At 44.5% G+C, this 25,321-nt stretch overlaps 1 protein-coding gene across 10 annotated transcripts in view; it reads right to left on the minus strand.

Moving 5' to 3' along the window:
• WWOX (WW domain containing oxidoreductase) overlaps nt 1-25,321 on the minus strand; it is a 1,206,506-nt gene that overhangs the window by 860,804 nt on the left and 320,381 nt on the right. For all 10 annotated transcript variants that reach the window (XR_013221655.1, XR_013221654.1, XM_077288364.1 and 7 more), the window contains exon 8: nt 10,918-11,103. Coding sequence is in view for 8 of the 10 variants with exons in the window: in XM_077288364.1 (XP_077144479.1) it covers nt 10,918-11,103 (186 nt within the window). In the remaining 2 variants the exon portion in view is untranslated. The remainder of the gene's footprint in view (nt 1-10,917; nt 11,104-25,321) is intronic.

The following is a 25,321-nucleotide window of genomic DNA, read 5'->3' on the forward strand; positions in this document are numbered from 1 at the left end:
ACACACATCAATAGGTTGCCATCACTCACCCATAATAGACAATGTCCTAGGTCCGTCTGCTGAGACCCCTTGACGCGCGTTTCGCGTAAATGCTTCTTCAAGAAGCATTTACGCGAAACGCGCGTCAAGGGGTCTCAGCAGACGGACCTAGGACATTGTCTATTATGGGTGAGTGATGGCAACCTATTGATGTGTGTAAGGGATTTGGGGGCTTTTTTTGGTAGTTACAACCATGGAGGCTTGTGCACAGAGCCTGGATGTTGGACCCTATTGAATTTATGTGTGCCCTCCTTTTCCACTATTAAGCGCTGCTATACTAGCCCTCTTTTTGTACTATTGTTGGTCCATATACGTCTGCTGCACGAGTAGGTTTCTAATATAGCTCCTCTATTTGTATATTGCCCGTGGTTTGGGCTGCTTCGTGTCATGTACCGTTGTTAATGCAGTAATAAAGACATTTTTTTAATTTTTTCTACTTGTTAGTGTTTCTGTACTCCATGTCCTCTAGTGTAGTACGTTTCTAGGAGTAATACACGGATAACCATTGTGGTTCTATTTATGTATATACGGAGAGAGCAGGGCCTTGGCCCCTCTCAGTCCGGACATTTTGGTATACTTGTTGTGATCTTCGTTCTAAATCTCTTCAATCATTTTCAGATCCCTATATGCAGTTTGCAGCCCGATTCAAGTTTCAGATTTTTCTCATGTGGAAGTGTTTTCACAGTAATATAGGATGGATGTAAGCTATGAGTGTCGCTCTCAGTAATATAGGCTAGATGCAAGCTATGAGTGTCACTCTCAGTAATATAGGCTGGGTGTAAACTATGAGTGTCGCTTTCGGTAATATAGGCTGGGTGTAAGCTATGAGTGTCACTCTCAGTAATGTAGGCTGGGTGTAAGCTATGAGTGTCGCTCTCGGTAATATAGGCTGGATGTAAGCTATGCGTGTCGCTCTCGGTAATATAGGCTGGGTGTAAGCTATGAGTATCAGTCTCAGTAATGTAGGCTGGGTGTACGCTATGAGTGTCGCTCTCGGTAATATAGGCTGGGTGTAAGCTATGAGTTTCACTCTTGGTAATAGGCTGGATGTAAGCTATGAGTCACTCTCAGAAATATAGGCTGGGTGTAAGCTATGAGTGTCGCTATCGGTAATATTAGCTGGGTGTAAGCTATGAGTGTCGCTCTCGGTAATATAGACTGGGTGTAAGCTATGAGTGTCACTCTCAGTAATATAGGCTGGATGTAAGCTATGAGTCACTCTCAGAAATATAGGCTGGGTGTAAGCTATGAGTGTCGCTCTCGGTAATATAGGCTGGGTGTAAGCTATGAGTGTCAGTCTCAGTAATGTAGGCTGGGTGTACGCTATGAGTGTCGCTCTCGGTAATATAGGCTGGGTGTAAGCTATGAGTTTCACTCTTGGTAATAGGCTGGATGTAAGCTATGAGTCACTCTCAGAAATATAGGCTGGGTGTAAGCTATGAGTGTCGCTATCGGTAATATTGGCTGGGTGTAAGCTATGAGTGTCGCTCTCGGTAATATAGACTGGGTGTAAGCTATGAGTGTCACTCTCGGTAATATAGGCTGGATGTAAGCTATGAGTCACTCTCAGAAATATAGGCTGGGTGTAAGCTATGAGTGTCGCTCTCGGTAATATTGGCTGGGTGTAAGCTATGAGTGTCACTCTCAGTAATATAGGCTGGGTGTAAGCTATGAGTGTCGCTCTCGGTAATATAGGCTGGGTGTAAGCTATGACTGTCACTCTCAGTAATATAGGCTGGGTGTAAGCTATGAGTGTCACTCTCAGTAACATAGCAGCGAACTAGTCTGAACTGGTGCATAACCCAAAAACAACTTACATAGCAAATAGATGAATGGCTGCACTCAATTGTACTAAAGCAAGGGAATGTGTGATACATGAAATGTGAATAGCATAATGGCTCGTGAAATCTATGAAAAAACACATGAGATGCTTAGCACAAAATTTGGCCAAAAAATGTGAGCCCATCCACCAAACGTCAAGGTAATCTCATGGATCGGATGGGTCCCTGACCTGTCTACCTAGTGTGAACACTTACCTATGGCTAATAACATGGTAAAGCCTGCATTTATAGGAAGGTCAGAACCAACTGTGTTTGGATGTAATTAAAATCACAGCATGGTGAAGGGCGGGGCGTTCAAGTCAGAAAAAACAGTACATAGCAAGTAATGGTAAACTGATTGAACAGCGAACCGATCCGACCCATGAGATTACCTTGACGTTTGGTGGATGGGCTCACATTTTTTGGCCAAATTTTGTGCTACGCATCTCGTGTTTTTCATAGATTTCACGAGCCATTATGCTACTCAAATTTCATGTATCACACATTCCCTTGCTTTAGTACAATTGAGTGCAGCCATTCATCTATTTACTCTCAGTAATATAGGCTGGGTGTAAACTATGAGTGTCACTCTCAGTAATATAGGCTGGGTGTAAGCTACGAGTGTCACTCTCGGTAATTTAGGCTGGGTGTAAGCCATGAGTGTCGCTCTCGGTAATATAGGCTGGATGTAAGCTATGAGCATCACTCTCGGTAATACAGGCTGTATGTAAGCTATGAGTGTCACTCTTAGTATCACAGGTTGGAAGTAAGCTCTCAGTAATATAGGCTGGATGTACACTATGAGCGTAGCTCTCAGTAATATAGGCTGGATGTGAGGCATAAATAAAAACTATTCACAAACGCCTATATGGTCAAAGGTAGACAAATATTAAATTCTACTATTAGATCACAATAGAAGAATTACATGAAGGTTAAAAACACACTCAGATGAGTGTATAGAGGAAGGTGAGATAACATAGCAGGAGGAGATAACATACATAGGATGTAATGACGATATATATAACATGAGTATATCCAAATGAATACTTAGTGGCTGTCAAAACAAGTATATCAACAGAAGTATATAAACACAATGTACTTAAACAAAAGTCCAAGGTCAAAGTGATCAATCAGTTCGCAATAGTAGAAATAGGTCCCAAAAAAGTACATGGGAGCAAGAGTTGTAGATACCTGTACCCATCTCCTTCTGCTAAAATGGAGCCAAGCTCCGACACGCGTTTCAGAGCTAGCCTTGTTAGCCCCTGACTAAGCCTAGCTTCCATCTTGAACTTGAGATACCTACTCCCTTTTACACACTCAAGTTTGGTGTACAACCCTTTCCCCATCTCTGTTGCTCTAAAACTGGGATAAGGAAGGAGGAGAGCAGAGAGAGTCATCAGAACCAGGATCAGACTGGTTCTGTTTTCTTATTGGATAAAAATTATTTTCTCAAATTCCTGGGTAACACCAGTAAGTTAGTAAAGGTACCAATTAATGATGTAAATCATATGCTATAGCAGCATAAAGGACCTGACACCACTTCTGACAAATCTATTTCAATTAATGCATGTATTTGCCATGAAATACCAGTTCTACAACATCTTTTCTTATACTATTTCATTGTGTCGTTCCTGAATACTTTACTATTACTTTTCTTCTTTTCAAGATGGTGTCTTGCAGTATCACAGCTGATTGGACGGTGTCATCATACGTAGGGACGCACCTACCAATTGTTAACTCCCAGTTGGCAATACATTTCTAGGAGGAGGAACAGCACAAGGCAGAGTTCTTAGAAAAGATGTTGCAGATTTGCTATTAATTATTGAGAATACCAGTATTTAGTGCATCAAAACAGAAATGCCAGGAGAACCGTCAGGTCGTCGTTAGGTCAAGAGTCCTTCTCATGCACCACTGGCTGCTTTGTGCTGACTCGGCTGTAATTTTTATTGTACTTCTGGCTGGAAAAAAGGCTCTTTAGGGCCGAAATGTTGCTTCAGTCGTCTATCTCAATTGTACTTCACTATGTGATTTTTTTTATGGATGGAATTATGTAACAAAGGTTATGTTCTATCCCCATTTTCTCTGGTGTCTCGGAATCTCGGATTTTCTAGGTCCTCCGCTAGATCTCATTCACATGTCCGTAAAATTTCCAGACTGATCACGGGTCTCTTGATCCAAACTCAAGAGCCTTATACATGCCTTGGAGGCTGTTGAGTTTGGCTCCAGAGATCAGTGGCATAATTGTGCATATGGACCATGAAAAATGGATGTGTGAACACCCTGGTCTTAAAGGGAACCTGCCAGGTCGGAAAATGATATTTACTTGCAGATACAGAGCTAATCTGCAGGTTCATAGTATTACAATGATTTCTGCATGCCTTATTGAAAGTGCAGCTACCAGAAGAAAATTAACTTATTTCCTCTTGGGACCTGCCGGCTTTCAGTCATAGAGGCGTTGACCGAGTTGCTCCACTGCTCAGTACACAGTGAGTAATGGCTATAAGTACACCCTAGCACTTTGATTGTCATCTTGAATTGCATAAATATGCTGTAAAGCAAGATGTTAATTCAAGTGCCAGGGCGCGCTCACGGCCATTACTCACAGTATAATGAGCGGGGCCTGTAGCACACGCCCCTATGACTGAAAGCCGGCGGCTACCAGGAGGAAATAAGTGCAGTCGCACTTACAGTAAGGCGTCCGTCCAAGCAGCATTAACCCTGTATGTACAGATAAATAGCATTTTCCGAGGTGACAAGTTCCCTTTAAACTGACGGTAAAAGGTGGAGTAAATATCTGGAGTAGGATCCTACAAATGAAATAAATAATATATATTTATATGATTAAAAAAGGAAAAATCTGCATCCGCTAAAATAAAGAAAATTTTTGCATTTGTATGTGAGGCAGAAGGTTGCAAGCCGAGACAGACAGTTGACAATTCAACATTATCTCCCATTAAATAACAGCTCATTTATACCGTATCCCCCGGTGCCCTCCACATCTGGCAAGTGAGGGGAGTTGGCAGATTTATTCCTGTCGGTGGCCCACAGTAGCCCTCCGCTGCTTTACAACCACAACCGGCCTCCTCCTCCTCCCGGAGCCGGTGTGATCTGCAAAGATAAGGAGCATCCAGATTTCGTTACCACGTAATTAGGAGATGCTCAATGTTTTAGCGCAGGGTGGGATTATTGCTCCGGCTCTCCGTTGCTTCCTTTCATTTTAGGCTACCATAAATTTTAAATGGTATATGTAAATCAATCTGCAGGATGTCATTTATTCTATAAGCCCCTGTGTTTGGGAGTGATAAAGGCTTCAGCCTGACCCTTGGCTGGTCTCGCTGCTCCAAGTCCCATGGGTTACTTTTATGGATACATGATTAAAAAATAAGCTTCACTCTGGGTCACTCAAACATTTTAGAAATAAGTATTGGATTTTCCACCCCTCGCGCCTGGTTAGGAGGCCTCGAATTGCAGGGATGTTAAGCTTAACACTAATGCATCGAAATGGGGAGGTCCTGTTAACTCATAGAAGAGAAGGAGGTTGAAGAGGAAAGTCAGAGTCAATGGAGTCTACATACAAATCATTACATGTGACTTTAATTGCTTACGTACCATTTAATGCTAATGATGTATGTATCTCCGCAATGTCTAAAATTACCAAAAAGATAAATTAGATAATTCTACAAAATCAGAACACTGCAGGGGATATGTAGTGTTACATGCCACACATTTAAATGTGTCCGCTAACAGGGCAATATCAGATACGCTGCAGATATTCCATCTGTATTTGCGGGTCAAAAATTGGGAACATACTAAAGCTACAGTAAAAGGAATGAGATTTTAGGAAATCTCATCCATGTGCCTGAAAAAAATTGACATGCAAAGTCGAAATTAAATCTGAACTAAGTTAAAGAGGTTATCCCCAGAACAAAGTACATTTTAATCAATAGATTTTGGAATAATCATAAGTGTGTTAAAAAATGCTCCTGTGCCGAGATAATCTTATACACTGACGAGCAACAGGATAACAATTAGTGGTGAGCGAATGTGTTGGGATAAGGTTTTAGGTGCTAACCCAGTGCCTTCGGTGTGGTTAAAAAAATATGTTCGAGTCCCAGCGGCTGCATAAGGCTGTTCAATAGCCACAACACATGTAGGGATTGAACTGGCCGACACCAGTGACTGAAGGTAAACTTTTACCTCCGATCACACATGTCATTTGACAGATTGGGAACCGCGGCTGTCTGACCGGCGGTAATGCTTTTACTGCCGATCAGAGGCAGTGTTTGCCATGCAATACTGGATGTTGGATGTTCGGGCCCCCCATTCAAGTGAATGGGGTCTGGGTCCAGGTACTGTTGTGGTACCTGAACCCAAACTTTTTTTTAACTGTTCGGCCGAACGCGAACATCCAGGGGTCCACCAATCTCTACAGATGATTGTCTATAAAATGATGGTAGTCTCACAATCAAAGCAGTAGTGGATGGTGAAATATGGAGCCTGAAAGTCAAAAATGCAAAACATGTTACCCTTTTGCTCATTAGAGCAAAAGTGTCTCTGCTATGTACTGTGTAAAGGTTTTGTCCAACCATGTAGAGCGTCTCCAGTTTATGGTTGACATATCACAGGTCCTAGAAAGGGGAGAAAGCATAAGTCACTGAAGAATGCAGATTAAACAGCAGTTACATTCTCAGGTGACACATTTCCCTGCCTGTCTTATCACAGGAGAGAGTATATCTGTTGTATCTCAAGCCATCTGAGGTCATCATAAATCAAGTCAGTGACATAGGTGCTCCAGATGCCGCTGAGCTTATATGTCACTTGGTTTATGATAAACTCGTAGGCCTGGTGATATGGCCAAAACACTTGCTCCTGTGATAAAACAAACAGGTAGGGAAATGTGTTTCCTTACACAAACAGCTTTGAACCTCTGTTGTTTTGCCTCCATACTCACTTATCATAAGTGGCTTCCTCCCCTAGCCAGGAGGTTTGGTATGTGCCGACCATGAACTGGAGCAGCTGTGCATGGTCTGACACAGCAAATAATAACATACAGCAGGGGCACATTTATATTATCTCAAGATTATCTCAGCACAGGAACATTTTTTTAACACATCCAATTGGAAACTTATTTTTATTCTAAGCCACCTATTAATTAAAATGTATTTTGTTTGTGGGACAACCCCATTAATTCTTGCAGACTTTTGCAATCTACAGGGTGAAATCTGTTGCAAATGTGCAACAAAATCTCTGAAATGAGCATGTGGATCCCAGACAAAAACCTGAGAAGAAATCCGCAAGACATTTTTTTCCGTTATTTAACACATTTTTTTTTGTTTCTGAATCCGTTGTGGAAATTATGTGGATTTGCAATAAAAAAAAGTTAAATTCGAAGTGAAATCCTGCAGCATAAACTGAGAAATTAAAATAGAACCAAGGGCCAATTTTCCGCCTTTGATTTTTTCACAGAGTGGGTACCTTGCTGGTACTGTAATAAGCGGTGGATTTTCTGCCTGTAAATACAGAGCAGAAAAAAACTGCTGATTTTTACATACTAGACCAAACATCAAACTTGGCACAGCCCAACACTGCTTTTAATTCCTTGTTCGTAAGACCTATTGCTGCACATGGACCTCACAGAAGGGAGTTCACCACTTAAATCATAAAAACAGCTACTGATCTAACATTAAGTAATACTACTCATGCCCTGTAGAGGACGCAATAGGAAAAGAAAATGGTCAACCTGCCGTGATCCAAACAGATCAAAGCTGCTCTTTTTTTGCGCTGGTTTTGTAATAATTTAAAGACAATATTCTATTTCAATCACTTTGCTTTTCCGCTTTTTCCAAAGTATTTTTTAATATTAAGACAGAATTAGAATAGAATTTCTTGAATAAAACATTTTTTTCTGGAAGAAAAAAAAAACTTAACAGCTATTTTATTTGTATCTCATATCTTTTAAGTGACAAGCACGTTTATGAGAGACTGACGAAGACGGTGCAATTGTATTTGTATTGATACTTTCCTGTATAACAATTCCATAGGACGTTCATTAATATGGATTGCTTCTTAAAACAATTCCGCTAGTAACGAATTTATGGAATAGCTTCTAACTGATTATAGTATGAGAAAGCAATTGAAGGTTTCTAGAAAATGATGGCCTTCAGTAATTTGTTATTGTCGCATTATAGACATTTTTCATTAGAGCAGGGATTTAGATGCTAACGGTAGAGGAAACAAAAGGTCCCCTGTAGACAGCATAGATTTGTTTTGTAGGTGGATCCTCGCCCCGGTAGATGTAGGGATGTGTTTTTTATGTATAAACCTCTCCTTTCCCTTGTAGACGGTAGGGATGTGTTGTGTGTAGCCCGCTTTTCTTACCGGTACATGGAAGGTAGGTGTTTTGTGCATGTAGAGCGCTCATCTTCCCACTAGACAGAAGGGATGTGTTGTGTGTGTAGACCACTCCTCTTAGCGGTAGAAGGCAGGGATGTGTTGTTTGTGTAGACCACTCCTCTTAGCGGTAGAAGGCAGGGATGTGTTGTTTGTGTAGACCACTCCTCTTAGCGGTAGAAGGCAGGGATGTGTTGTTTGTGTGGACCACTGCTCTTAGCGGTAGAAGGCAGGGATGTGTTGTTTCTGTAGACCACTCCTCTTAGCGGTAGAAGGAAGGGATGTGTTGTTTGTGTAGACCACTCCTCTTAGCGGTAGAAGGCAGAGATGTGTTGTTTGTGTAGACCACTCCTCTTAGCGGTAGAAGGCAGGGATGTGTTGTTTGTGTAGACCACTCCTCTTAGCGGTAGAAGGCAGGGATGTGTTGTTTGTGTGGACCACTGCTCTTAGCGGTAGAAGGCAGGGATGTGTTGTTTCTGTAGACCACTCCTCTTAGCGGTAGAAGGAAGGGATGTGTTGTTTGTGTAGACCACTCCTCTTAGCGGTAGAAGGCAGGGATGTGTTGTTTATGTGTATGCCACTCCTCTCTTTGGTAGACGGCAAGGATGTTTTTTGTGTATGTAGACTGCTTCTCTGAAGAAAAGAGAAATAAACCAGCTAACCCGTGATGCATTAGTTGAACTTCGGGAGCACGAACCCGCTGTGTCCAAACATGTGAAGTCCAAAAAAAAGGGAGTGTGGAGCTGGACATTCCTTTTTTTTAGACTGCTCCTCTCCCTGGTAGATGGCAGGGATGTGTTGTGTGTGTAGATTGCATCTCTTCCCGGTAGACAGCAAGGATGTGTTTTGTGTGTGCAGACCGCTCCTCTTCCCGATAGACGGCAGGGATGTGTGGTGTGTATGTAGACTGCTCCTCTCCCTGGTAGATGGCAAGGATGTGTTTTGTGTATGTAGACTGCTCCTCTCCCTGGTAGATGGAAAGGATGTGTTTTGTGTATGAAGACTGCTCCTCTCCTTGGTAGACGGCAAGAATGTGTTTTGTGCATGCAGACTGCTCCTCTCCCTGGTAGATGAAAGGGATGTGTTTTGTTTATGTAGACTGCTCCTCTCCCTGGTAGATGGAAGGGATGTGTTTTGTGTATGTAAATTGCTCCTTTATCTGGTAGACAGCAGGGATGTTATTTGTTTCTTTAGACTGCTCCTCTTCCTGGTAGATGGCAGGGATGTGTGGTGTGTGCGTGCAGATAGCTCCTCTCTCCAGTAGATGGCAGGGATGTGTTTTGTGTATGCAGTCCACTCCTCTTCCTGGTAGACGGCAGGGGTGGGTTGTGTGTGTAGACCGCTCCTCTTCCCAGTAGATGGCAGGGATGTGTTTTGTGTATGCAGTCCACTCCTCTTCCTGGTAGACGGCAGGGGTGGGTTGTGTGTGTAGACTTCTTCTCTCCCCACTATATGGCTGGGACTGTGTGTAGACCGCTCTGCTTCCCGGTAGAGGGCAGGGATTTGTTTTGTGTGTAGACTTCTTCTTTCCCTGGTATATGGCAGGGATGTGCTGTTTGTGTAGACTGCTCTTCTTCCCGGTATATGGCAGGGATGTGTTTTGTGTGTAGACTTCTTCTTTCCCTGGTATATGGCAGGGTTGTGTAGTTTGTGTAGACCGCTCCTCTTCCCAGTAGACGGCAGGGATATTTTTGTGTTGATAGACTTTTCTCCCCGGTAAGCAGCAGGGAAGTGATTTGTATGTGTAGACCGCTCCTCCATGAAGAGAGAAATGAATTCTACATCATCCCATTAACCCCACCTTTAGGTAGACTATTTAGATTTCAGTATATCTTCTCTTTCTTCTCGGGTAGATGCTGAAGTTGTTGTATGGCAAATCAATAAAGGTCATGGCATTCAGATGTAATCAATTATTATTCCATCTTCGAGACTGCTCAATGGGTGGCTCAAAGTGCGATGGGAACAGGGGCTTGTATCATGATTTATAGAGTAGGCATAAATACACCGACTATGACAAGGGAAAAAAAAAGTCAGATTCCCTTGATAATATTTTTTCCTATTTTGTATCTCACTAACACATATAATACAGTACTTTGTGCTTCACAGACTTGTTTTTAAGGTGGACCTCCAAGTGCTTCTGAGAGATTTAGTGTTATTGATAAAATAATATTTTTTTGTTAGAACATTGCTCTTTTCCTAAACTATTCCTGGTGGAAATATATCAATTAACAATTCTCTTGTCAATGAGGTGTGTCCATATGCTGTATGACCTGACACTACTACCTAATAAGTGTGCTGGCTATAAGAGTCACAACTTCATGAAAAGTGAAATTCAATGATGCAAATACACAAAAAAAACTTCAGCCATGCTAGCTTGACCTGAGCTTTAAAGACTTGTACGGAATAACTCCATCAAATGAACGCCGCAAGTAGTGGGGTCTACTTGGGACCAATTCTACAAAATTGTTTTTTCGTAGCTCTTTAGAATTGATGGCCTACTCTTAGGCAATCAAGAATAGTTTGAAGGTGGTCTGAAAATCATCTGCTTGAAAGAGCCACACCTAAGTAAAAGGGTTAGTCGTGTTATGAGCGATGTTTTGCAGCACTGGTGGAATAAAAGGGGGTTGACTTCATGTTGTCATCTCCACATTATTTTTACTGGACCAACCTGTGAGACTCTGAGGACACCACAATGACCCGAGATGGAACAGACTGACGTAATATATCTTGCAGCAGTGAGGTCAGGTAGAAGTGGCCAAGGTGATTGACCTGGAAAGTCATTTCGATGTGATCTTCTGTTAGCTGCCAGGGGATCCCAAAGACTGCACCATTGCAAATCAGGATATGGAGAGGCCTGTGAAAGACAGGAGCAGATATTAAGTTGGACATGCTGTAGAATTCACTCAATTTTTAGTATAGCAAGCAATGGTAAAAAGGGGTTTAAACCCACACTCTACACTATCCACTTACCTTACCATATCATGACCCTGCCGCTATACATTGCTCCCAAAATAACACCCTTGGCATGGACAAACATTTTTGGTTCCCCCTTGGCGTGGCCAAACATTATTGTTTCCCCCTTGGCATGGCCAAACATTTTTGGTTCCCCCTTGGTGTGGCCAAACATTTTTGTTTCCCCCTTGGCATGGCCAAACATTTTTGCTGCACCCTTGGCATAGACAAACATTTTTGGTGCAACCTTGGCATGGACAAACATTTTTGATGCACCCTTGGCATGGCCAAACATTTTTGGTTCCCCCTTGGCGTGGCCAAACATTCTTGGTGCACCCTTGGCATGGACAAACATTTTTGGTTCCCCCTTGGCAAGGACAAATATTTTTGGTGCACCCTTGGCATGGACAAACAATTTGTGTGCACCCTTGCCATGGACAAACATTTTTGGTGCACTCTTGCTGTGGTCAAACATTTTGGATGCACACCCTTAGTGTGGCCAATCATTTTTTAATGCATCTTGTTACCTACTCGTTCTCATCTATCTTCTTTAGTTTGATTGATAGCCTGGCTTTACAGGAGCCAGAGGAGGGTGGAGAAAGTTGGAAAACAAGTAGATGGCAAGGTTCACTAAACTTTTCTGACCATCCGGGGGTGCACCAGACTCCTGTGACTGCTATGGACAGTCAATTTGTACTGACAGACTTCCTTTAAATTCATCTTTGCAAAATCCAATTTTATGAAAGTCCACTTTGAAATGTTCTTGCATTCATCCAGCAGGTTTGTATCTGGCCCAAAATATCATAAACCCTTAAAAGAGTTTACCGCTCCGATGGTGTGGAAGCCCCGAGATGCAGAGACATGGATCTGTTTTAAGAGTGATACAACGAGTGATTTAGCATGATTGTCATGACAAGGTGACTTGAGAGAAGTGAGCAGCGCCTGGTCACTTGTCAAGTGACCCCAAAGCCACTCTCGATAAAATTCTACAGGAATTAAATGGGAGCACCAGAAATGTATCCCCTCGTTCCCTCGAGCAGCTGCTGCCTTCGTTCTCCCCCCTTCATCTTCTGCCTTGACTTCCATGCTATGTTTATCATAAAGAAAAAAAAAAAAAAGAAGGAACTGAAAGGTTCACTACCTGTGTGGTGAAGGCAAGTCCCCAGCTAGAGCAAACAAGCCAAGACATAATTCTTCAAACACTATCTGTTCATGTTATCCTAAAGTGACCCTATCTCAACCCTATCAGAAATCTCACCTGAATTATTTCAAGAACTGGAACTTCAACCTGACCCGTAATGCCCGTGGGGACAAGGACTGAATCTGAAATTCAATGTTGAGCTGTGGTTTCGGTGAAAGAACATTTTTTCTTCTATTTTCGAGTCAGTGCAGGGGAAACTTATGGAAGAATTTTCTTCCTTTCCATCCAGCACACGTCTCAGCTTTTTTTATTTTATATAATGCATGCTCTAAAGCCTGCGTTGCTTTTATTATGTTGTTAACTAGGTCTATAAAACACCAAGGACGTTCGGAGACGAGCGTCGTACTGACTACTGGTCACGCTAATAATTTGCCCTATAGCTATTGGAAGGAACGGGGCTCTGTGCAATTAAACAGGAATACTATAAAGTGACCGCGAAGGTCAAAATCTTGTTCCCCAGGTTTCGATCTGAACGATTATTATGAAAGCAATGCTTCAATGCGAATATAATCTAGAAAATAATCTTCACGCAGGGAAAAATAGCGAGTGCGGCCATGGTTTATAAAGATCGTGCCACATAGTGGGTATTGACAACCTGACAACAGACAAGACATTTGACATATGAAAACAATATATATTGCACAGATGCCCACGTGTAACACATAAACTTGGTGCAGGTCAAATAATTTAATACTGCAGTAAAAATCCTTCATTCTATGGTTTAAAGGCAGTGAGCTCCTAACGATGGATATTTCAGACCAACGTCATGGTTGAGCCGCTGGCCAGAACTCTGCTGCCCTCTCCGATCATTGGCTCTGCGGCATCGAAGGAGCGTGGTGGCACTCGTGCCAGCTATAGAGCAGCAGTTGCGAGCTCATTTATGGTATATCCACAGGAGAAGCCATATGGAGGTCCAATCTCAGGGCCTGGCACCCTCCTTGAAAATGAGTCCCTGTCGGAGAATAGAGTGAGCTGAAAATGGAAAACCATCTTTCCATTCTCTATTGTGCAGGACAAAGCCCTGGTCTTGAGACAGATGCTGCTCCAGAGGTAGGACTAGCATCTCTCACAAATGTATTGAATATCCTGTTGATATGTAACATATGGATGCGAAACCTGTACGATAAAGAGACAAGACAGAAGAAGTATCAACCCCTTCGAAATGTGGAGTTGGAGAAGGATGTTATCAATACTGTTATGATCCTTAGTGGTTGAGGATCACAAATTACTCCAGCTAAGTAACAAACATAGGACAAGCTCTAGGGAGGTGGCAAACTGGACTGACCGCAAATCTGAACCTATCCAAACACACTAGAAGTAGCCGGTGAACGTGCCTAAAAATCCTAGACGTCTCGAGCCAGCCTGAGGAACTAACTACCCCTAGAGAGAAAGAAAGACTTCTCTTGCCTCCAGAGAAATAATCCCCAAAGATATAGAAGCCCCCAACAAATAATAACGGTGAGGTAAGAGGAAGGCACATACACAGGCGTGAAAGCAGATTCAGCAAATGAGGCCCACTAATACTAGATAGCAGAAAATAGAAAAGGGAATCTATGTGGTCAGTAAAAAACCCTTACAAAATATCCACTCTGAGATTTCAAGAACCCCCACACCAACTAACGGTGTGGGGGGAGAAACTCAGTCCCCTAGAGCAACCAGCAAGCGAGGAAATCACATTTTAGCGAGCTGGACTAAAAACATAATGAACGCTGATAATCAAAAAATGATCAAACAAAAACTTAGCTTGTCTTGGAGAGACTGGGAGCAAGGTAGACACAAGGAATCTGAAGAGCACTGAATACATTGATAGCAGGCAAGGAACTGAGTATCCAGGTGGGCTAAATAGGAAACCAACCAAGGATAACGAACCAGCTGATGCTGCAACCTGCAGAAAGACAACACTACACAGTACCGCTTGTGACCACTAGAGGGAGCCCAAAAATAGAATTCACAACAGTACCCCCCCCCTTGAGGAGGGGTCACCGAACCCTCATCAAGACTCCCAGGGCGATCAGGATGAGCCGCGTGGAAGGCACGAACCAAATCGGCCGCATGAACATCAGAGGCGACAACCCAGGAATTATCCTCCTGACCATAGCCCTTCCACTTAACCAAATACTGCAGCCTCCGTCTAGAGATACGAGAATACAAAATCTTCACCACGTACTCCAATTCGCCCTCGACCAGCACCGGAGCAGGAGGCTCAACAGAAGGAACCACAGGTACCACATACCTCCGCAACAAAGACCTATGGAACACATTATGAATTGCAAACGATGCTGGGAGATCCAAACGAAAAGACACCGGGTTAAGGATTTCCAAGATCTTATAAGGACCGATGAAGCGAGGCTTGAATTTAGGAGAGGAGACCTTCATAGGAACATACCGAGAAGACAGCCACACCAAATCCCCAACACGAAGTCGGGGACCCACACCGTGGCGGCGGTTGGCAAAGCGCTGAGCCTTCTCCTGTGACAACCTCAAATTGTCCACCACATGGTTCCAAATCTGCTGCAACCTATCCACCACAGAATCCACCCCAGGACAGTCAGAAGGCTCAACCTGACCCGAGGAAAAACGAGGATGGAAACCAGAATTGCAGAAAAAAGGCGAAACCAAAGTAGCAGAACTAGCCCGATTATTAAGGGCAAACTCGGCCAAAGGCAAAAAAGTCACCCAATCATCCTGATCAGCAGAAACAAAACATCTCAAATAAGTTTCCAACGTCTGATTAGTTCGCTCGGTTTGGCCATTAGTCTGAGGATGGAAGGCCGACGAAAAAGACAAATCAATGCCCATCTTAGCACAAAAAGTCCGCCAAAACCTGGACACAAACTGGGATCCTCTATCAGACACAATATTTTCAGGAATGCCGTGCAAGCGAACCACATTCTGAAAAAATAGAGGAACCAAATCGGAGGAAGAAGGCAACTTAGGCAAGGGCACCAAATGGACCATCTTGGAAAAACGATCACACACCACCCAGATGACAGACATTTTCTGAGATACTGGAAGATCCGAAATAAAATCCATGGAAATGTGCGTCCAAGGCCTTTTCGGAACAGGCAAAGGCAAAAGCAAACCGCTGGCACGAGAACAGCAAGGCTTAGCCCGAGCACAAATCCCACAAGACTGCACAAAGGAAAGCACATCCCGCGACAAGGAAGGCCACCAGAAGGACCTAGCCACCAAATCTCTGGTACCAAAAATCCCAGGATGACCCGCCAACACTGAAGAATGAACCTTGGAAATAACTCTGCTGGTCCATCTATCCGGGACAAACAGTCTCTCTGGTGGACAACGGTCAGGTCTATCCGCCTGAAATTTCTGCAGCACTCGTCGCAAATCTGGGGAAATGGCAGACAAAATAACTCCCTCTCCGAGAATACCAGCCGGCTCAGAAACTCCCGGAGAGTCAGGCACAAAACTCCTAGAAAGTGCATCAGCTTTCACGTTCTTCGAACCGGGCAGGTATGAGACCACGAAGTTGAAACGGGAGAAAAACAATGACAAACGAGCCTGTCTAGGATTCAGGCGCTTGGCAGATTCAAGGTAAATCAGATTTTTGTGATCCGTCAAGACCACCACACGATGTTTAGCTCCTTCGAGCCAATGTCGCCACTCCTCAAATGCCCACTTCATAGCCAACAACTCCCGATTACCAACATCATAATTCCGCTCGGCAGGCGAAAACTTTCTTGAAAAGAAAGCACATGGCTTCATCACAGAGCCATCAGAGCTTCTCTGTGACAAAACAGCCCCTGCTCCAATCTCAGAAGCATCAACCTCGACCTGGAAGGGGAGAGAGACATCTGGCTGACATAAGACTGGAGCTGAAGAAAACCGGTGCTTCAGCTCCCGAAAGGCCTCCACGGCCGCAGGAGACCAATTAGTCACATCAGAACCCTTCTTGGTCAAATCCGTCAAAGGTTTAACCACGCTAGAAAAATTAGCGATGAAACGATGGTAAAAATTAGCAAAACCCAAGAACTTCTGAAGACTCTTAACAGACGTGGGCTGAGTCCAGTCATGAATAGCCTGGACCTTGACTAGGTCCATCTCCACAGTAGAAGGAGAAAAAATAAAACCCAAAAAGGAGACCTTCTGTACTCCGAAGAGGCACTTTGAGCCCTTCACAAATAAAGCATTAGCACGCAGGACCTGAAACACCATCCTGACCTGCTTCACATGGGACTCCCAATCATCAGAAAAGACCAAAATGTCATCCAGATAAACAATCATAAATTTATCCAGATATTCTCGGAAGATGTCATGCATGAAGGACTGAAACACAGAAGGAGCATTAGAGAGTCCAAAAGGCATCACTAAGTACTCAAAATGGCCTTCGGGCGTATTAAATGCTGTTTTCCATTCATCTCCCTGCTTAATGCGCACAAGGTTATACGCACCACGGAGATCTATCTTGGTGAACCAACTGGCACCCTTAATCCGAGCAAACAAATCAGACAATAGTGGCAAAGGATACTGAAATTTGACTGTGATTTTATTCAGAAGACGATAATCTATACAAGGTCTCAAAGAACCGTCCTTCTTGGCCACAAAAAAAAATAAAATCCTGCACCAAGAGGGGAAGAGGATGGGCGAATATGTCCCTTCTCCAAAGACTCCTTTATATAACTCCGCATCGCGGCATGCTCTGGTATAGACAAATTAAAAAGTCGTCCCTTAGGGAATTTACTACCAGGAATTAAATTTATAGCACAGTCACAATCCCTATGAGGGGGCAGGGCACTGGACCTGGGCTCATCAAATACATCCTGGAAGTCAGACAAAAACTCAGGGACCTCAGAAGGAGTGGAAGAAGCAATAGACACCAACGGAGTATCGCCATGAATTCCCTGACAACCCCAACTTGACACAGACATAGCTTTCCAATCTAAAACTGGATTATGAGCTTGCAGCCATGGCAGACCCAAAACGACAACATCATGCAAATTATGCAGAACAAGAAAGCGAATCACCTCCTGATGTACGGGAGTCATGCACATGGTCATTTGCGTCCAATACTGAGGCTTATTCTCAGCCAATGGCGTAGCATCAATTCCCCTCAGAGGAATAGGAAATTCCAAAGGCTCCAGGACAAAACCACAGCGCCTGGCAAACGACAAATCCATCAGATTCAGGGCAGCACCCGAATCCACAAAAGCCATAACCGGGTAGGACGACAAAGAACAAATCAAAGTAACAGACAAAATAAACTTAGGCTGTATAGTACCAATGGTGACAGGTTTAGCGATTTTTTTTAAGCGTTTAGAGCATGCTGAGATAACATGAGTAGAATCACCACAGTAAAAGCACAACCCATTTTGACGTCTATGACTTTGTCGCTCAATTCTGGTCAGAGTTCGGTCACATTGCATAGACTCAGGTCTCTGTCCAGAAAATACCGCCAAAGGATGAGCAGATTTGCGCTCCCGCAAACGCCGATCAACCTGAATGGCTAAAGCCATAGAATCACTCAGACTTGTAGGGGTGGGAAACCCCACCATAACATTCTTAACGGCCTCAGAAAGACCTTCTCTGAAATTTGCAGCCAGGGCACACTCATTCCATTGAGTAAGCACCGACCATTTCCGAAATTTTTGACAATACACCTCTGCTTCATCCTGACCTTGAGAGATAGCCAGCAACGCTTTTTCTGCCTGATTCTCAAGATTAGGCTTCTCATAAAGCAGTCCAAGAGCTAGAAAAAATGCATCTACATTAAGCAATGCAGGATCTCCTGGCGCCAGAGAGAAAGCCCAATCTTGAGGGTCGCCACGCAACAAGGAGATAACAATTTTAACTTGCTGAGCGGAATCACCAGAGGAACGAGGTCTCAGAGATAGAAATAACTTACAATTATTATTAAAATTTAGAAACCTAGATCTATCTCCAGAAAACAACTCAGGAATGGGTATCTTTGGTTCTGACATAGGGCTATGAATAACAAAATCCTGAATACTTTGCACCCGTGCAGTAAGATGATCCACACTAGAAGTCAGAGTCTGAACATTCATGTCTGCAGCTGAGCTCAAAACCACCCAGAGTTCAAGGGGATGAAAGAAGCTAAACAGACTGCAGCAAAGGAAAAGCGGGAGGGAAAAAAAAAAAAATGTAGTCAGGTCTTCTTTTTATCCCACTTCTGCGATGCATTAAACACTTTTTGGCCTGCTATACTGTTATGATCCTTAGTGGTTGAGGATCACAAATTACTCCAGCTAAGTAATAAACATAGGACAAGCTCTAGGGAGGTGGCAAACTGGACTGACCGCAAATCTGAACCTATCCAAACACACTAGAAGTAGCCGGTGAACGTGCCTAAAAATCCTAGACGTCTCGAGCCAGCCTGAGGAACTAACTACCCCTAGAGAGAAAGAAAGACCTCTCTTGCCTCCAGAGAAATAATCCCCAAAGATATAGAAGCCCCCAACAAATAATAACGGTGAGGTAAGAGGAAGGCACATACACAGGGGTGAAAGCAGATTCAGCAAATGAGGCCCACTAATACTAGATAGCAGAAAATAGAAAAGGGAATCTATGCGGTCAGTAAAAAACCCTTACAAAATATCCACTCTGAGATTTCAAGAACCCCCACACCAACTAACGGTGTGGGGGGAGAAACTCAGTCCCCTAGAGCAACCAGCAAGTGAGGAAATCACATTTTAGCGAGCTGGACTAAAAACATAATGAACGCTGATAATCAAAAAATGATCAAACAAAAACTTAGCTTGTCTTGGAGAGACTGGGAGCAAGGTAGACACAAGGAATCTGAAGAGCACTGAATACATTGATAGCAGGCAAGGAACTGAGTATCCAGGTGGGCTAAATAGGAAACCAACCAAGGATAACGAACCAGCTGATGCTGCAACCTGCAGAAAGACAACACTACACAGTACCGCTTGTGACCACTAGAGGGAGCCCAAAAATAGAGTTCACAACACAATACCATGGATGGCAAGAAGAACAAACAAATCAGTTTTAGAACAAATCAAGCCAAACATGTCACTGGAACCAAGGATCACCAAGCTACCACTTGCCTACTTTGGACATATCATATGAAAAGAACAATCACTGGAGAAGGATATCATGGATGGAAGAATAGAAGGAACAAGGTGAAGACCAGCAACCCAATGGCTTGATACTACCAAGATAACGGTGGAGAAGACCCTGGTGGACCCATCTAGGCTTGCATAAGATCAATCCTCATCCACAGTGTTCAACCATTAAGTCGCCATGGCTTGAGATTGAGCTGATGGCCTTAATAATAATAAATAATGTAATAAATGCCTGAGAAGGGAAAAACATTTTAATAAAGCAGAAAATGTGATGATCCGAAATTTGATATAGCGGCACATCTATACCTTAATGGGACTGACTCGTCTTACTAAATGAGCAGAATTAAAAAGTGCTTGGAAAAATAAAGTAACTTTGAAATGTAATTCTTTCCGATTTCAAGAAAGGAGGAATGTTTAATTGTACAGTTTCTCTTAAGTTACCGGCCACCTCTGCAGTGAATCAGAAGTGGCCAGTTTCCTGGGCAAGGAGTGAAGCTTACAAGCTCTATGGTTTAAAGTTGGCAGGTGCTTGAAAAGGCAGCTGCAAGACTCCTCTGGTGTTGGCTTTTCTTCTTTCTGGACAAAAAATCAGCAGGGCAGAGAACTTCGTCCCCCTTGACATCTGTTGAGGAGAGTATAAAGCCCCCACGTCCGGGGAGAGGATAAAAGCATCCATAGACTTGGCCTATCCCGCGGATATCGACAGCTTAAGATGACGATGGCGATTGGAGCCTAAATCGCAGTATACCGTCACTTTTTTTTTTTTTTTACAGTCCTTTAAACTAACTTCATCTATAATCCAAAATGCCCCCCAAATTGCTTAATTTAATAAAGATATATCCCATTTTAGAATTTGGCTGGTGGGCAATCAGCTAATTGCCCATGAGTGCGGATTGATTTGCAGGACCTGGACACATCAATAGCCTCTTGTCAATGTACGGAATACATGAGAACTGTCTCGACCTGAAGACATCTGCGGTTCTTCTCTTGATTAGCCGGCCTGGCGCAATAAGTAACACCGTAAAGAATATGTTGCGCCAGGCTGGCTAATCAAAAGAAGAGCAGTGGATGTTGGGATGTAGGAGGCGGTTCTCAGGTCTACAGATTACTGATATGGCCGATGGACCAGGTCCTGCAAATCGATCCTCACCAACTCTACTCCCATTACCTGCCCCCTTGGCAAACAGCCATATTGTCAGAGCAAACGGCACCCATTTAGCTAGCAGCAGTGACTCCAGGGGTAAATGTAGTCATCTATTTAAATAGTTCTACATGTAAGAAGTATGTATTGGGTCTACTAGAAGCCACTTGTTGTTTAGGGCACAGGCAGTGGGATTCCCCTACATATTGACTATCTGCCCTAAAATGGATTGTCTTCGTAAGGCCTCTTTCACACTTGAGTCGTGTGACGTACGTCGCAGTCCGTCGTTTTGGGAAAAAACGGATCCTGCAAATGTGCCCGCAGGATGCATTTTTTTCCCATAGACTCGTATTGCCGACGGATTGCGACGTATGGCCACACGTCGCGTCCGTCGTGCACTGGATCGGTCGGTATTTGGCGGACCGTCGGAACGAAAAAATGATCAAGTGAATGTTTCTTCGTACGTCGCGTCCACCATTTTCTACCGCGCATGTGCGGCCGAAACTCTGCCCCCTCCTCCCTGGACTTTAGACTGGGCAGCGGATGCGTTGAAAAACTGCATCCGCTGCCCACGTCGTGCCACATTTCTACAAAGTGCGTCGGTACGTCGGGCCGACGCTAGTGTGAAAGTAGCCTTAGACAGCCCTTTAAAGATCAAATAAACGTATTTATTTTTTTTTATAGCTTTGTCCAGCACTGAAAGTCATGAAAATTACTGTATTGGGAGATTTATCTTCATTCTTATGAAAAAAATGATTGTGGCTTCCAAACCCTGGCTTTTCCCCAGTCAAGTCTTGGAGTACAGCTGATGGCAGTGATTGGTCAGCGCAGAGGAGGAGACAGGGGTTGACCCATTACTGATTGGTCAGTGCAGAGGAGGAGATAGGGGCTGACCCATCACTGATTGGTCAGTGCAGAGGAGGAGACAGGAGCTGACCCATCACTGCCATCATCTGTACTCCAAACGAGGATGCACTTATATCAATGCAGCAGAAAGCGGCAAAAAGACTGGGGAAAAGCCGGAGGCTGGAAGACACTTACAAGCAATTATTTTTTTACAGAAATGAAGACAAATCCTCCATTAAAGTAATTTGTAAAGTTTCAAAACTTTCCCTGCTGGACAAAACTATTAAAAAAAATAAAAGTTTAGTTACTCAAAATTAATGGTGCTTGGCTGCAATACCAGGCACGGCCTATGATCAGGAGGGGCGCTCTTTGCAAATAAAGGAATCTGTGTATTATTTGCTTCAGGGAGGTTATTATTGATTAATAATTTTCATAATTACCGCAAAAAAAATTAAATTAACAACATAAGCCTAATTTCACAAAAATTCTATCATCTCAAAATATTCAGCTGCAGATAATAAACCTCTTCCAGATAAACTGCATCTTCAAGTGCCTTTTATGAGGAATGGAAAAAATGGAGACGGAAATGTAAACAACACAATTACACGTCGAAAAATCCTGCCAGCTAATTACGGGTGAGGCTGGGTCTGATTTATTGCTGGGCGCGAAGCTTGTAAACTGATGGTGAAATGATTAGAAAAATATGAAATTGCCCAAGGGTTACAGACGACTGCTTTTAAAGACCATGGTCAAATCATTTTGACAAAAGCATTACATGTATTAGGACGTTACTTTTTCCCAATGACAGCCCGTTCTCCTGATTCCCTGGAGAAATACAGCGCTGTAATGGAGTTCACAAAGTCCCCTAACTGCTGCATGCTTCTGTACACACCACGACTCGTCTACGCCGTGCCCAGGGAAGAGGAAGACGGGGGGAAAAAAAGGAAATAAGTGGCTGGGAATAACGCAGCACAGCCACAATATAAGTAAGGCTTACATGGGGCCCACCAGAGAATATCATTCTTGGGGCCTTCCATGCCTAAGGGGTACTTCCCTTAGCTTCCATCTTGTCAAGCTGATAATCAAGGAATTTTTTCCAACTATATACCTGTCCAAACAATAGCAAAACGCTCATTGTTGGGTGCAATAATTTGTATGCTTGATTTAAAACATCCTTATCGGCAGCAGATAATTTTGTGTAAACAAGTCAAGTGCTGCCAAGAACAATTATATTTTAAAAGCACAGAAAGATTGTATTAATTAGACGTGTGCCACATACACACACCAAACACATGACACATACACACCAGTCACACGCTAGACACAAGAGTTTTTAGCTTGCAGAATCCTGCGTCTTCCAAGCATCGCTTGGAAATGTGACTGACAGGTTTGTCACACAAGCATAATGCTTGACAAGTGTGACCAACTTTTTACTATTGATGCTGCCTATGCAGCATCAACAGTAAAAGAAAGAATGTTAAAAATAATTTAAAAAAATCGGTGATCTCAGTGAGATCACAACTAGCACAGTGAGAAAGTCGCACGGTGCAGCGCTGAGTTCAGAAAGTTCACGGCAGTTCAGTTTTAGAAATTGCACAGAGAGGCTTTTTCTCACTCCCCCCGTTCTCCACACAGCCCCTCATCACCACCCCATTCTCCATACAGCCCCTCATCATCCCCCCCATTCTCCACACAGCCCCTCATCATCCCCCCGTTCTCCACACACAGCCCCTCATCATCCCCTCGTTCTCCACACAGCCTTTCATCATCCCCCTCGTTCTCCACACAGCGCCATCATCATCCCCCCCATTTTCCACACAGCGCCATCATCATCCCCCCCATTTTCCACACAGACCTTCATCATCCCCCCATCCTCCATGCAGCCCCACATCATCCCCCTGTTCTCCACAAAACCCTTCATCACCCCCCCGTTGTCCACAGCCCTTCATCATTCCCACCGTTCTCCACACAGCCCCTCATCATCCCCCGTTCTCCACACAGCCCGATCATCCCCCCGTTCTCCACACAGTGTCTCATCATCCCCCGTTCTCCAAACATCCCCTCATCAACCCCCCGCACTCCACTCAGCCCCTCATCATCCCCCGTTCTCCACACAGCCCTTCATCATACCCCCGTTCTCCACACAGCGTCTCATCATCCCCCATTCTTCACACAGCCTTTCATCATTCCCCGTTCTCCACACAGCGCCTCATCAACCCCCGTTCTCCACACAGCCCCTCATCATCCCCGTTCTCCACACAGCCCCTCATCATCCCCCCGTTCTCCTCACAGCATCTCATCATCTCCCGTTCTCCACACAGCCCCTCATCAACCCCAGTTCTCCACAGAGCCCCTCATCAACCCCCATCCTCCACACAGCCCCCTCATCATCCCCCCGTACTCCACTCAGCCTCTCATCATACCCCCGTTCTCCACACAGCGCCTCATCATCCCCTGTTCTTCACACAACCTCTCATCATCCCCCTATTCTACACACAGACCCTCATCATCCCCCCCGTTCTCCACACAGCCCCTCATCATCCCTCCCATTCTCCACACAGCCCCTCAGAATCCCCCCGTTCTCCACAGCCCTTCATCATCCCCCCGTTCTCCACACTGCCCCTCATCATCCCCCCAGTCTCCACACAGCCCATCATCATCCCCGTTCTCCACACAGCCCCTCATCATTCCAGTTCTCCATAGTCCCTCATCATCTCCTGTTCTTCACACAGCCCTTCATCATTCTCCCCGTACTCCACACAGCGCCCTTATCATCCCCCGTTCTTCACACTGCCCCTCATCACCTCTCCATTCTCCACACAGCCCCTCATCATCCCCTGTTCTTCACACAGCCCTTCATCATTCCCGCCTTCTCCACACAGCCCAACAACATCCCCCGTTCTTCACACAGCCCCTCATCATCCCCCCGTTCTCCACACAGCCCCTCATCATCCCCCCATTCTCCACAGAGCCCCTCATCATCCCCCCCATTCTCCACACAGCCCTTCATCATCCCCCCATTCTCCACACAGCGTCTCATCATCCCCCATTCTCCACACAGCCCCTCATCATCCCCCGTTCTTCACACAGCCCCTCATCATCCCCCGTTCTTCACACAGCCCCTCATCATCCCCCATTCTCCACACAGCCCCTCATCATCCCCCCGTTCTCCACACAGCCCTTCATCATCCCCCCGTTCTCCACACAGCGTCTCATCCCCCCATTCTCCACATAGCGCCTCATCATCCCCCGTTCTTCACACAGCCCCTCATCATCCCCCCATTCTCCACACAGCCCCTGATCATCCCCCCGCTCTCCACAGCCTCATCATCCCCCTCGTTCTTCACACAGCCCCTCATCATCTTCTCTATGCAGCCCACTAAAGTAACATCAACCTTTTCCAAAATACATTCTCAGAGTACTCACACTGAGTCCCGGGTCCTCATTCCCATCTGTACAAGGGTCTATTGTGCAGCTCCTCAGTCCTCTCCTCCTCACACAGCTCCATGGTGCAGCCTCTCATTTCCCTCCTCTCTAACAGCGTTAGCACAGCTTTACTTCCTGCTATAGGGTCTTCAGTGGACTGAAGAAGGCTCCGCCCCTTCTGGTGACATCATTCCCTCCAAAAATGAACTTCGTTCTAGACGCCCCCGTGCTGTCTGTGTGTGCAGTCTCACAGTCTGCGATGGAGCCGGCTGTGCTGTGAGTGCTTTGTTCTACACTCGGTGTCAGCGGCCTTCTGCACTGTTCAGGAACAAGTGACAACCTGCTGCGGCTTTTATTGATCTCATCGAGCGCTCCGCAGCTGAGAGAGCAGTGAGAGCGATGAGATCAATAGCAGCAGCAGGTGATGAGAAACTTCACTTCACATCAC

This window comes from Ranitomeya variabilis, chromosome 2, assembly GCF_051348905.1.
Source record: "Ranitomeya variabilis isolate aRanVar5 chromosome 2, aRanVar5.hap1, whole genome shotgun sequence".
Taxonomy (NCBI): Eukaryota; Metazoa; Chordata; class Amphibia; order Anura; family Dendrobatidae; genus Ranitomeya; species Ranitomeya variabilis.